The sequence below is a fragment of the Camelus bactrianus genome, chromosome 16, assembly GCF_048773025.1.
Source record: "Camelus bactrianus isolate YW-2024 breed Bactrian camel chromosome 16, ASM4877302v1, whole genome shotgun sequence".
Taxonomy (NCBI): Eukaryota; Metazoa; Chordata; class Mammalia; order Artiodactyla; family Camelidae; genus Camelus; species Camelus bactrianus.
Window position 1 is genome coordinate 2,068,699 of NC_133554.1, and position 14,883 is coordinate 2,083,581.

Genomic DNA, 14,883 nt, shown 5'->3' on the forward strand with positions numbered 1-14,883 from the left:
ATCAAATATAAGTGATTAACACAAACTAAAGATATACTCAGGGCTCCATTTATAATCAGCATGTCTTCAGTCCATTCAGTCAAGGAATGCCCTCAAAAAAACTAACCAGTTCAAAAAAATAGTAATTGTTGCAATACAAAGCATCACAGAAACCTATGCAATCTGACATTCCTTTCATCAAATAATACATTTATGCACACGTGTATGTGCAAGGAGCATGGGAACATAAATGCATATACACAGAGACATGCTTCAGATGTAGGCGTATCCAAGCAGGAATTTCCAGTACAACTTTAATAACTAACGGGAAAACATCGGTTTTTCAAGGTGAATAGAAGCACCTTCCTTAATAATGGTAACTGGAGGATCACTTCCAGATCCTGCCTGATGTATGAGTAAGAATGAAGCATGGAGACTGAGCAGTCCCAGGGAGGGGCAGCTACCTGAACGAGAGCCCTAGACAGACCTGGCGTCTGCTTACTTCACCACGACACTGTGATGAACGGGTGAGAACAACACATGTGACCACGACCACCACAGACTTGCTAATCGCGGCAAATAAACCTCAAATAAAAGTATTTTGAAGACAGAACACTTCAAACTGCTATATTTTTGACAAAGTTGGTTCATACGATTCTCAAATGTATCACTAATAGAAATACGCTATTGCTAAATAGAAAATAAACCTGAAGTGTGTCACTAAAAGATCAAGCTATTTGCAATAACTTCTCTCTAGAACTACAAGGTAAATCCTCAACCCCTAAAAGAGTTGGTTAATCTTCCCAAGGTTATTCTACTTTAAAAATAAATTATTTTTAGTTATAAAACAATTACTTATCCTATTAGGAATTTTAGTTCAACTTCAATTTGTGTGACATTCATAAGCAACAGCAGGAAACTCTAATGCTGCAGAGTAAGGTGAAGTGTCAGCCGTGGGCGTGTCAGAGGCGGGATGGAATCAAACCTTGCTCTGTCTGGTTACAAAGGTCACACTCTCTCCTCCAGACCGCAGAGCAATCCCACAGCGGTTTATAGTCAAATGCCTTACCAAAATCAAACTGAGAAAGTATCTATCATTCTATTAAAATGCAACTTCAATAATAAAGACTTTTTATATCAATGTCTTCCAAAACAACTTTAATAGCATTGAATCACAATTGTTCTGGAAAACCAAAAACGGCTTGCTTGCTGTCTAATAAAACACACAAAATAAAATGAAAGAGAATCTTAAATTCCTCAGAAGTGGGCCTCTTAAGCAAGGCCCGCTGGGGGACCTTACAGGGCGTCACACCACCAAAAAGCAGTAAGTACACTCCTGAGTTCTATTTACCATTGTGGAAGGGCTTCTCTTTTTTTCCAACTAAAAAGCCATTAGTTCTGCCTCGTTCATTACTAATTACCCTAAAGAAAAACAGCCCTGAGGAACCCGAACTACTATCATTTACCTTTCTTAGCAACTTCCATCTCCTCTTCTGTCCACCGAGAGGTTTCTACAGGTTCCGCAGAGACTGAAACAGAGAGCGCTCAGTGAGGCAGGGGAAAACCGAGGTAAGCCTTCATTATCAATCACAATGCACCAACCACGCAAGCTGTAAGCTGTTCGTGTGACATGAAGCTTGTTTAAAGCTTTAGGGGAAGGAAACTGTGGAAACAGGAGCGTCTCAGCCCCTCCCTCGCCAAACTAGAGGGGGACCCCACACCCCACACCCCTCAGCACTCTCTCTCTCTGTGTTGTTTAACGCTGCATCCAGTAAAAAGAGGGATCACAAACTGAACACTTTCTCTTCACTACAGAAAGAAAATTGAGGTTGTCAGTCCTGAAACGAGCCCCTGCTGTCTTCCCCTCACAAGTAACAGCACGACCACCCACCAGGCAGACGCTCAGGCTGACTTTCACATCCTCCCTCCCATCCACCCATCCAAGACAGCCCTGCTCGCCGGGCCTCGGCGCACAACGCCACCGTTCGGCAGGCCTGCTGCCTCCGGCCCCACTCTGACCTCACCTGCGCGTGGGTGCCAGGGCTGTCCTTCTGAAAGGGCAGTCTAGTGACAGATCCTCTATTTAAGCACCTCTGTGAGCTCGCTGCTGTCAGCAAAGCAGGGTGTAACTCAAACAAGGCCCTCCGCAAGCTGCCCCCACCTGCCTGTCCAATCATCTCTCCCATCCATCCTTGCTGCTCCCAGAACCTGCGTCTTCTCCTGTGCTTCACGTTATGATAAACTGGGACCACTGGTGATCCTCATCACTAACATGGTCTCTCTACAAACTACCAAGACGACCCTTAGTGAGAGAGAAAAATGCCTGGACTTTCAGACGCTGTATTCCCTTGTCTAAGAATTTATTCCTGTGAAAAATAACTTAAAAGAAGGAAAATGCTATGTGAATAAAGTTTTTTCATTATAGTGCTATCTGTATTAGTTTAAAAGGGGGAGGGGACAACCAACTCACTCAGCAACAAGGAATGGCTCAAGAAATCATGCCTTAGAAGAAACAATGGTGACATTTCACAGCCACCAAAAAGTGAACAAGAAGTCGCTGAGAAGCTAGGAAATACCCATGTGCCAAGCTGGAGCAGAAGGGAGCCAAGCGGCACGCACACTAGGGTTACAGCCCAGTCCGAGAGAACCGGCTATGCGAGGGCAGCAGGCCTGGGCTGACGCTCTTTCTCGAAGGATCTGACATCAAAGTCCAACACATTCAAGGCCAGGGTTTCAGAACAGTATTTCCAGGCTGTCAGTGCCAGGGATCCCTGCTGCCTCACCCCAGCGCTGAGGTGGAACCCCACACAAAGCCACGGCCCACTCGCTCGTCTCGTGCACTCACTGGGCTCTGGTGGCGGTGGCAGAGGCGGCGGGGGCTCCTCGGTGGCCGCGGCGGCTGCAGCGCTGGCAGCGGCAGCCTCGTTGGTCATGGACCTGGTGACCCGGCCCTTGCGGCGGCCCTGACTGTTGGCCGTCTTCCGCCCCCGGGGCATGGCCTGCTCCCTCTCCTCAGTCTCTTCTGCTGCACCATCGGTCTTGTCCTTCTCCTTGGGGTTTTCCCTAGGAAAAACAGCGAATGGAACTTCTGTGATTCAGAAGTGCACATACATCAAAGATTACAGCTTTGAAAACTCTTCAATACAAACTGAATAAAACCACCCAATCTCTCAGGCACTTGGACTTCCCATTAGTACAAACTGAACCCTCCCAAAACAGGCTCCTCCTCACCCCTGCTTCCTGCCCCTCATCTGATGCTAACGGCACCACGCTGCTCATAACCACTCCCTTCACAGACCTGACAGCACCTCCAGCTCTTCCCCTCCTTCTTTACTTCCTGTGTGGACCAGTGCCACATTCTGCTCACTGCACCTCACCACTCCGCCTCTGCTCCCCACTAACCCCGTGCTTGTGCAGGACCTTTGTCCCCCATCCACCATCCCAGCACAGCTGCCCGACTCACACCTCTGCTCCATCCGTTCTGTGCTGCTAACAGATCTGTATTATAGCAGAAAGCCTGGCAATAAACCACTTCACCCATTCCAGTCTTACCTCCCCTCACCAACAGGGCCACAGGGACTCCTGAGTGGAGTATACACTTGGGTGTTCATTCAGGCTTTACACAGACGAACCCCCGCCCACCTTCCACTTCTCTTCTTCAGGCACCCACGTTCCAGTCCAATGAAACCATCACCCGCGATTTCTCAAAGAGGCCTATCCGCCCACACTGCTCCCTCTGCTATGCCCACATGAGCCTCCAGCTCCCGCGTGACGTCCTCCACGCTGCCCAGGCGGCACAGGTGAACCTCGGCCTCCCCGCAATCTCCTCACGTGCTTTACTGGTTCCAGTCATTTCTTCCAGGCTCTTTTCTTTTGCTTAAAGAGTACCCGTATCTGGCCTAATTTCCTTACTAGACCATAAGCTACCCAGGAACAGCGTGCATCTTATGCATTTCTGCATCCTCCATAAGCCCCAGCTCGTGTCAGTGATAAATGAGTGTTTGTTAAATAAATTAGAGATTTTAAGAAAATAGTAAAATAAAGAGATGACGGTTCCATATGACCAGAACCCACTGACCATGTGGGAGGATAAAGGTTTAACCTGACTTAAAAAAAAAAAAAATTAATAGCGATCATCTTCCTAAAGCAGAAAATTAGAATGGCATGAGTATCCAACTCTCTTAAAAACCACGTCAAGTGATTTAGGCTCTGACACAGACCTTCATGATCTCCGAGAGGATTACGGAAATAACACAATAAATATTAAAAAGAAGAAAACCACTAACACGAGCAACAGCCTGTACTGCTCTCAGACACGTGCTACGTAAAAGCAGCGACACCACAGGAGACCGACCTGCTGTGTGACTCCGCTCATGTGAAACTCTAGAAAAGGCAAAGCAGATCAGCCGTCACCAGGGGCTGGGACCGGGCGGAGGGAAGCCAGCGCGAGGGAGCACAGGGGGACGTCCCGGGGTGATGGAAACGCCCTAAGTCACGACTGTGACGGTCACACCAGTGCACACACTTGTCAAAATGCGTCCGCATGTACACTTACAGCTGCTGAAATTTATTCTATGCAAACGATGCCTCAATGAAGCTGATCCTGGAAGGAAAAACTAACACACCAGCTGCTGAGGGACCCCCAGCCCCAGCAGAGTACATACACAAAGGCACCAGCAGTAGCTGACTCTGAGAGGCAGGGTCACAGGTTAATTTTCTTTGTATTTTGCCCTCTTTTCCTGACTTTCTAAACTGAGTAAGAATTACTTTTATAGCCAGGAAAACAGTAACCACCACCACAAACAAACCAGAAAGTCAACTTTATATGGAAAATGAAGTCAATGAAGCTGGACTGTAAGGCATTATATAAATTAAAACCATTTATCAGCATTTTTACACTAATGTATACTACTTGAGATTCAAAAACAAGATCCCGAGGTATCTTCTGAATCAAAGATTAAATCATACTCAGTGTATCTCCACGACAGTGCCTACTACTGCAGCCAGCCCTCCTGAAAAGCAGTAGCTCATGTCTGGCAGTCAGTCCATTAAGTCAAAAGTTCTACGTCCTGGAATATTCCATTCCATTACATCAGGTAACTATCAGACGGTCACAACACACACCCCATTGATTCTTTTATCTAAAATGTTATACCTCCAATAAGGTTTAATCTCATTACTTAAAAATAACTACAACATTTAATTATTTAACTCACTTAGAGTCCTCCTTTTCATCTTTTTCTTCTTCATCTTTCTTCTCCTCTTCTTTTTTTTCTGTTTTTTCTGCTTTATCTTCTTCTTTTTCTTCTACTTTTTCTTCTTGTGAGGGTCGGGCAATTTGCTGCTAGAATGAACCATCATTTGTAAAACTGAAAGGTTAAAGGAATCCTCCTCAAATTGTAATGATGAATAATAAATATCTACACAAAAATTTAATATCCAACTAACATATTAATCATCTGCAATGTAATCAGGGATCATGTATTAAAAATCAGTCTAACAATCTTTAATATTGTCTATATGTATTGCATAAAAGGCCACACACGTACACTCACAGTGCCTGGACCCACCATGGGAGTGAAATGTTAAGACTGCACTTAGAAATCTAAGGATGGTACTGTCTTTTCGTAATTCCCACATCTAATCTGTCACTCAAGCATTTCAATTCTAGCTTGAAATCTGATAAACTCTAATTTATCAAACCATCCCCTACTAGTGTTAGACACTTACTATGTTCGCAATTTTTCCCTCAATGTGGGTAATACCACAAGAAACATCTGCATGCTTTTACTCCTTTAGGGGAACATTCATTTAATGGAATAATAGATGGCTGTGGTCATTATCAAGACCAAAGCAATTTGGAAAAATACTAAGAATAACATAAAGCAAAAAGTAAAACACTCAAGTATGTCTAAGCTGTTAACAACTGTGTAACTGTCAATATGTGTACAGACAGACCAGAAGACACTGAAATTGTGGACTCCTTATCTTTGAGTCTCATTTGAAAAAACTATGACTCTAAAAGATAAAAGTGAAATTAAGTTTGTGTTGAGAATTACCATTTTTGTTTAATTAAGAAATCAAGACCGTCTGACCGAACAGGACTGAAACGCACTCATCAGGACACGCACGGCCGGCCGGCCCATGTGCACCTCCTCCCAACCCCCAACAAAGCAAAACTTCCTGATTCTTCATAGCATCTCAAAGTCTTTCACTCACTTACCCAGACTAAAATCTAGCTGCTTCTGCAAAGTAACAGAGGCCTTCCTGGCCTCCCCAAGAGGCCCCACCTTCCACCGCCTGCTGGCCCCGGTGCAAGGAAGAGGAATCCGCACCCTCCCTGCTCCCTACGCCGCTTCTGAACACTGATGAGCTGCAGCGTTTTACAAGTACTTCCTTCCACAACTCTCACAAACCTCCCTGCAATGCCTTTCTGCCCCCCTGGCGCATGGACTGACTTTTGGAAGACTCCCGGGAGCACAAGGACAACTTGATCACGAGGCTCATTACGCCCATCGGCGCCTTTTCTACCAACACTGGTCCACGCCCACTACGCCCCACAGGGCACCACCTCCATCAGTGGGTGTGGCCTCACCGCCAAGATCCACAGTCTCCCACCCACCACCACTCACGTCCCACTCACCCTTCATTTCCACTGTGGCCAAGCCTGCTTTTTGTCTTCGCAACCTCTGATCCCTTTATTCTAGGAGATTCTCAGAGTCTGTAAAGAACTACAGCCACCACTTCAGTCCACCCTTTGCTAAATTGTTTCAATACCAAGATCCACTCACCCGCCTCACCTGACCCTCCCAGCGTCTCGCCCTGGCTACCGGCCAGCTTCTTTCTCTCATCAGCACATGTTACCGCCAGAGAAAACTAAGAAATCAGGAAGGCTTCCAACTTGCACTCTCCAACCATGCTCCGCTTCACACGTAGCAATGTTTTCTTCATCTCTGACTGCCCAGCACACAGCACAGTGGTCACCAGACCTGTTTCGCCCCCACCATCTGTCACTGAGCCAACAAGGTGGACGACCAATGACACACTCTGCCCTCTGCCTAGCAAGCGGGCTTAACCAGAGAACAGTTCATAGCCCCCAGGAAATGGCGGCGAGGTGTCAATTCAGCCAGAGATGAGGAGTCCCTTAGACTTGGGCAGTACGTATAATTCTATCCCCCAACACCTCTCTGCTTCTAATGCCAATCAAGGTTTGGAAGAACGTAAGCCACCCTCACATTCCCGGCTGCTTGAAGCCAGCCAAGCAGACCGTCCTCCCCCTTCCGTGGGGCTGGGACTGAGAGGCAGCTGGAGCAGTGGCTTCACCAGTCCAGGGGAGGGAGAGGGCAGGGCCCCCTCTGAAACACAGCTCCCAGCTCTGCAGAGAGAGGAAATAACCTGGAGAAAGTGGAGAAGCAGTTGGACAGGGCCTAGAGAAGGGAGTGACGCCTCTAGACAGAGCCCTTCGCTCAGCCAGGCACCACCTGCAGCAGTGAGTGGAAGGGGGTGCAAGGGAGCGGGGGCCAGGGAGCACCCACCGGGGCAGGCGCACACCAGGACCCACAGTGATGCCTGCCGCTGACACTGAGCAGAGGAAGGAACAGCCTCTGGGTTTAACAAGCAGTGGTGGGAACTGCTGCTGTTTCAGGCACACCTCTGAGGAAAAGTGCTGATCCCCGTGGTCCGGGGTCCCTGTGGTCCAGGACAGGGGCTACAGCCCATGTCCCTCAGCCCTGTCAGCAGGCTGGCTAGGGCAGAAGCCCGTGGTTTCAAAAGGAAACTCTTTAAGGGCCCCCTAAGAGACACAGGCGCTCCCAATAGCTTCCTATCCAGGTCTCTCCCTCCTTAAGCCCAACACTTAATAGTCAATAAAGAAAGTTTCATTCTGTTAGGGAGGCTCTTCTAATAAGAAACATTTCTGTTAAACAATAAGCTATTCACTATGAATGCCAGGGCATATTATAAAGCAAAATGAAAATTCCAACTAAAAAAGTGCAAGTTACACGCATTTCATGACGGTAAACGGAGAATGAGATCAGTTGCGGCAGGGCCCTCTAGAGCAAGAGCAAACAGCAGTCTATGCTGCGATGTACTGCCACTGTGTCCCACTGGGCACCTAACATTCACACATTCTGCTTCTATTCGCTAAAGTGCTCAAGTCTTCGGAAAGCGGATAAACGAATTTCCACTCAGCAGACAATGAAGTTGCCAAGAAATGGAAAGATTAAATTTAAGAACAAGTAGCTGGTTAACCACGCACGCGAGACAGAAAGGATGAAGGGCTACTTCAGCCACCGAGTGCTTTTGTTAACGGCACTTCAGGCAGTAAACAGAAAACATCTTATGCCAATCTTATCAAAACATATTAATAACTAATGCCTTTAAACCACCTGAATTTGAGACTACTTTCCCCAAGAGTGAAAGCTGTCAATCACCAAAAACCCCTCCTGGTGGAAGGCGGGAGGCAGCGGCCATACCCCACCCCCCGGCTGTGCGCGCACACACTCGTGCGCACTCACGCTGCCATGGCCCGCGGCATGTCGCTGCTCCCGCTCGCGCAGGGTGGAGGCCAAGGCCCACCACATGAAGGGGCACGTCCAGGCTGCCACAGACACACACGGCCTCTGGGCGTCTACAGCTTTCCCCAGCTGTGCAACCTCTCTAAATCATCCTTTCTAACCCGTGTAGAGCCAACGGTTTAGTCAGAGAGTTGTCCAACTTCAACAACTGCTCCATTTACGTAAGCTTGTGCATTCTGGACCCCGCTGGGGACTAAAAACATGCCAGCATACTTAACAGGTAAGACGTTGGCAGCATGGAGGAGTATAAATTCTCGGGGAAAGTAATCAAGTATCTGGAAATGAAGACTGCGGTTTCTAACAATGACTTGCTTTAGTGCAGGTCACTAGCAGGGACCACAGTCATTTTATCTGCATAGGGACAGACTTATCAGATGGGAGTTTATGCTGGAAAGTAAGACAGAATTCTTGTAACAAAAATGTTATACATAGAATCAAATTACCACTTGGCATGTTATTTCTATTTCTGGATGCCAAATACTAACACTGAAGAGTGGCTTTTGACCCTCAACCTCTGATACGCATTCGCTGCTTCAACTAAAACTGATGAAGAACCCCACTCAGCCCCGTCACAGGCGGCCAATAATGCCAACGGTAAACATGGTTTGGGCAGCAGCTAACAGAATTTTGAGAGAAGAGTTAAAGCTTTTGCCAACAATCATCTTGGAAGACAGCTGTAACAGAAGTATGATTATCTCTCATTTCCCTATGATCCTAAAAGTAAAGCTCAGTTTCTGAGTAAATGATATGCAAGGTTCCCTAAGGCAAGAGCAGGTGAAAAATCCAACCTCACAGATGTGGAATCTCTCAGCCAACAGCACACTACGTATTCACCTGCTAAATAAAAATTCCTTCCTACAGGAGAGAGGCTGGGAGTGGGGAAGGGGGGTGGGGGGAGACGCAATCAAACACAAACGTAAGGACAGAGCACAACCTCGGCGGAGCGCAGGCCTACAGCCGGGGGTAAATCTGCTCCCCTGGCGCCGGGGTTGGGGGGGGGGAGGGTCCCTGCTGACTCAGACCTGACTGGATAATGGAGCGGCAAAGCAGGTTCAGGTCAGTGGGTTTCCGTATCCGCCAGGGTAAAACGCTGACTGAAGAATTCTTAACTTGTAAATATGCTTTTTTTAAAAAAAGTCTTTCTAAATTTTTTTCTATACAGCCAATTCTCTATTTCCAGCCAAATCTTCCTCCTGCACCAGAGACTCCTGTATCGAACTGCCTACTTTACACCCCCGCATGGACGGGTGCAACAGGCACTTAAGTTCAGCAAGGGCCGATCTCCCCCCAGACCAGCTCCTCTCTTCCCTCAGCCACACCCATCACAGCAACTCCACAAGCCGAGACTTGGCTTGTCTCTGCTAACTGTCAGCAAAACCTGCTGGCCTCACCTCCAAACACATGCCCAGACACTGACCAGTTCTCCCCAGCCCACCACAGTCTAGTCCAAGCCCCTGAAATCATGAAACGAACCCCCACTGGCCTCCCTGAGCCTTCCCTCACCTCCCTTACAGTCTAGTGTCAATGGAGCAGCTGGAAGGAGCCTGTCCCAGCTGGGAACTGGTGCTACTCTTCTGCTCCCAGGCCTCATGGCTGCTGCGCTCACCCAGCATGGGCTCCGGTCACTCAGTGCCACAGGAGAGCGCCCAGAAACGACCACCACCTGACTCCTGAAGAACTGTCCCTCTGTCTCGACACAAGCAATGAAGAAACAGAGGTAAGATTCTTTTGGTCTGGAATGGTAGTTTAAGTCCACCCTTTAACTCCCTCCTCTCCCAAACTCCCAGTAAAACCACCAGAGAAATTTAAAAGTCAAGGAAAAATCAAGGTAATCCCTTAAAAGCTAATGTGAACAGGACTAGCCGGCTGGAACGGCTGCCCAGGGCAGAACCGAGCCCACCTGGGGGCAAGCATCCTAAGGCTTAGGTCAGCGTGAGGGCGCACAAGGACGACCTAAGTTCTGCAGGAGAGAAGGGGCGGGCACACAGGACAGGACGTGAGAAGAAAGCACCACGGTGGGGGGTGGGGGGGGCTCCACAGGACAGGTGCCCACAGAGGGGGTGAGACAGTGCCCTGGCAAGGACAGGAGAGAAAACCAAAGTTTCACCATAACAGAGACACTCGCTGTCCCACAGAACTTCCTGCTCGAACTTTCTCCTCCATCATCACAAGCAACACACTGCTAACCGGCAAAGGGGAAGCATGATAAATATCAAACTGTCTCCTGATGTTCGTTATCTGGGACTGAAAACATTGATGGTGATACATACAATTTCTAAAAATAAACATTATAAATACTAGTTTGTAATAAGGAAGAAAGCCATTGTTAAAAATCAGTAGCTGAAACTTGTTTAAACCATCTCTGGCTGCAGGCCCCGGACTCCAGGGCCCCCGAGGGCACAGAGCAGCCCGGCCCTGCAGGGGGAGGCGCGCCCTCCCCGCGGGTCCCCATGTCCCCGGCACTGCTCCTGCTCCCCGCGCGCTCCCCTCCTCAGCCTCCCTGTCCTTCTGTGGGGGGCAGCCCTGATGGAGGAGGGACCCCTCCGGCCCTACACTCCCGAGCCCCTCGCTCCCTTAGTCCCCAAGAGTGGCCGCCAGGCGGCTGGCCAGCCATGGGGGGGGGGGGCAGAGCAGTCTTTAAAGTACTGATACTGAACTGCACGCACGTGTGGAAACATATACTACACTGTATTGAAAACCATCTTTTTAGGTCAGTGCTTTGTAACACTTAAACTACCTAAACCCCAGAAGAGAAGTTAATCTGAAATAAAACCAGGTGCCAGGTATCTGGCTGAACAACCCCTGCTGCCAGCACCAGGCGGTACTTCTCTCCTTGCCCCACCTGCCTCTCCTCAGACGAAACACCGGGTGAAGACGGTGTAGCACATAAGGTGTCATGTTCCCATATTTAATTACATTACTAGTGTTAACTCTGACATATGCAATTTCAATAGCATGGACATATCAAACTTTCCTTATCAGTTTTACTATGCTAGAAACTTAAAATAATTCAAAATAGAAAATATAACACATTAAATATGTATTTACTTCAAAATAATGAAAAACATGGTCATAACATCCTAATGAACTTAACAGAAACGTCAATCCCTCAAGTGCAATTATGACATGCAAGTCTCCTGTGATAACATTTTTCATGCTCCTATTTCCATCAGTCCTGAAGTAGCTTCCACGTAACAATGAAACACACCTGGTTTCTTCCTCGGCGTTTTCCATAGTTTCTTCTTACTAGGGCTTTATAATTCTCATTTTTCTTGGTTAAGTAGTAATACAAAACACAATCAGGAACACTCTACAAAAAAAATTCTTTTTGAGGATCCAACAAAATAAAATTTTTTAAAAATCAAGTATCGCTTTCGAGGAAAATCTCCAGTATCCTGGAAGTATAACTTGAAGAAAAACACACAAAGCATAACTAGGCTCCAAAAATATATATACTGTATCTACTATTTTAATGGACAGTTACAGCTGTCTTCATACAAATTATGGAAAAGATACCAGGAACTATTAGAACATACAAGCACTTTATTAGCCAGTATCTAAATTATCTTTCTTCTTGCACATATGTAAACATTCAAAATGTCTCTTTAAATATTTTGCTCAAAAACACTACGTCCAATCTACTGTGGAAAAAATTCAAGGAAAATCAGGACTCTGAAATTTTAATTAGAAATTTAATGAGGTTCAAAAAGCACTGTAATCTCTGTGTTTTTATGGAAATATAGTATCAGGTCATTTTTTGTTAACCATGAAAATGTGTCTGCTTAGAATCTGTCATCGTCTAATTGTAAACATCACTGAACTATGCATGTGAGATTCTTTTCTGTATCAAGCCCTCTGCAAAAATCAGTTCTATCTAATTACTTCTGCGCATCAGAACACAAAAGTTCCAAAGCAGCAACCATCACAAACTTGTCAACATTCATTTCTTACCTTCCTTTCCAAGTAAGATGCAATTAGTCCAAAGTTTTTTGGATGCTGGATAAACCTGAGTAAAAGAAAAACAACACACAAACATTTAGCCGCTTAAAAAGAGGGGGAAACACACTTGGGAACAGAAATGTTATGCAGACTACTTCCTAGTGACTCCTAAACGCCCTCAGTGCCCTTTCAGAGGGCAGGCTTCTGGGAACTGTCTGCCTGAAACAGCTGGACTGGTCTGTGGCAGGGCACAGAAACGCTCCCCGGGTGACTCAGATGCCACCCAAGTTTGGATGCCACTCTTAAAATAACTCCGTAAGCCCACTCCTACCTGTTACCTATGTCCCCACCTATAAACGTATGGGAAGATCAGATCGAATCCATCCCCTCTGCTTTCCACAGGGTCCATTCAAACGCCAAACAGGGCCAAGTTTTGGCGGAAACAATTCAACTTACAAGTAAATGCTAATACCTTTTACTAACTTTCGTAAGCTTTTATTAGAGAATAACTTAAAATTCAAATTACTTGTCCTTAAAGATCTCCTTCTCGTGGTCAGTCCAAACATTCATGAATTGCCTGTCTTTGTAAACCTTCATAGGATCTTCCATCAGCCCATTCATGTTGATGAACTTGACCCGTCTTTGTTCTGCATCAAACATCATAGGGGGGATCACAGAGAGCTGTCGCATTTGTTTCTCATTATTCTGCAAAAAAAAAAAAAAAAAAAAAAAAGAAGGAAATGCAATTTACACAGAATAAAATGTAAAGAAATCCACACAAAAACACCAGGTATGTAGTTTAACGACAAGAGCAGTGGTAGCATAGAGGGGAGGGTATAGCTCAATTGGTAAAGTGCGTGCTTAGCATGCCTGAGATCCTGGGTTCAATCCCCAGAAAATTCTCTAAGAATAAATAAATCTAATTACCTCCCTACACCAAACAAACAAACAAACAAGAGCAGTGGTACCATAACACCTAACATACAGCAATTACACACATATCTAGTAAATACTCATTGGAACAGCAGAGGCAGAGTGCACACTTCTTTTTTTATAATCCACTACTACAATTTGAGAAGAGGTCTTTCCTTAAGTGAAGCTGATACTTCAGTTAATAGATTCTAGACCTAAAGGACACGTAATGTCAGTCACTGAAGTGACAACCGTGAAGCATTCACTAACGCTTACTCATTTGAGCAAGTCTCAACGTCATTTTAGAGAACAACAAACGGAAAACTAAGCAGACACCCAAACTTTAAGGTCACTGATTTTAAATTAAACTTACCGAAGCATTAAACGCCTCCTGCTAATCTTACGCAATCCTTCCATTGAAAATTCAAGACTATTATTCTTAGAATTTCAACAAAAACTTTTATTTTTATAATTTTTCCCCAAAGTTTAATTCAGTAAGCTTATAAGCACAAACTTCCATGAGAAAACTTTTACCAAAATTGTAAGTACTGACCCCAGTACAAGGCGAGGTTCTTCCCTGAAACTTCCCTCACAGAAGTGGACACTGTCAAAGTCAAGTCCTTACAAAGGCTCTAATTTCACAGGGGACACTCAACCGGTCTGAACACCAAAGTGTGGTTTGGGGCAGACCCATCAGCTTGAAATCACCTCCACTGTCACCAGTTTTGGGTGCTTACAGATAACCCCTAGAGAATCGGTCCAAAAATGGCCAAGAAATTTGGCACAGACTTAGTCATCACTGCGAAGGCTATCGCCACAAATTTTGAAACATACAGCAATAAGTAGTGTCTTTGACTATTAAATAAGCATGGCTTTCAGAATTTAGAGATGAGGTTTTAAAAAAGCCGTATTATAAAATCAAAACTAGCAAAACTCAACAGATAGTAGGTGGCTTTTGGACCGACCTTCAGAGCTAGTGTGAACACAGCCTGGAAGACTCCATGCTAGGACCTGACATCTGCTCCTACGCAGCGCTGATTCACTGGCATCCTACCACTCCTCTCCCCCAGGCTCTCCCCCAGCTCAGCTGGCCAGAGACCCCCTCCGGACACTCCCCAGAACCTCAGGTTCACAACGTGCCAACACCTACAAGACACACACTCCTTTGCTATTTTAGGAAACAGCACCACCAGCTCAGTCCTCAGACCCCGAAACTAGGCAGCCACTGTCCACGTCCTTCTCGCCCCCACCCTTGTCCGTCCATTCTCCCTGCTGTCGGCCCCCTCCCGGCCACCTCTACCACAGCTGCCCTGACTCAGGTCCTTGCTTTTACCCTAACAGCCTCCTTACCTCTTTCCAGGCCTCCCTGCCGCCAAGGTCATCTTTGTAAAATGCCAACAAGATGACACGGCTGCCTTGTTTAAAACCTTTAATGACTAGTCACAAACTCTGGGACAATCCAAACTCCATTAACGTT

The 14,883-nt window shown here is 46.3% G+C and overlaps 1 protein-coding gene across 22 annotated transcripts in view; it reads right to left on the reverse strand.

Moving 5' to 3' along the window:
• NCOR1 (nuclear receptor corepressor 1) overlaps positions 1 to 14,883 on the reverse strand; it is a 163,792-nt gene that overhangs the window by 53,544 nt on the left and 95,365 nt on the right. For 15 of the 22 annotated variants that reach the window (XM_074342073.1, XM_074342074.1, XM_074342079.1 and 12 more), the window contains 6 exons: positions 13,021 to 13,199; positions 12,507 to 12,561; positions 11,764 to 11,865; positions 5,196 to 5,323; positions 2,825 to 3,042; positions 1,446 to 1,508 (listed from right to left, as the gene is read on the reverse strand). In XM_074342073.1, coding sequence (XP_074198174.1) covers positions 1,446 to 1,508; positions 2,825 to 3,042; positions 5,196 to 5,323; positions 11,764 to 11,865; positions 12,507 to 12,561; positions 13,021 to 13,199 — 745 coding nt within the window. The remainder of the gene's footprint in view (positions 1 to 1,445; positions 1,509 to 2,824; positions 3,043 to 5,195; positions 5,324 to 11,763; positions 11,866 to 12,506; positions 12,562 to 13,020; positions 13,200 to 14,883) is intronic. The other 7 variants (XM_074342078.1, XM_074342075.1, XM_074342090.1 and 4 more) reach the window with 1 other exon arrangement.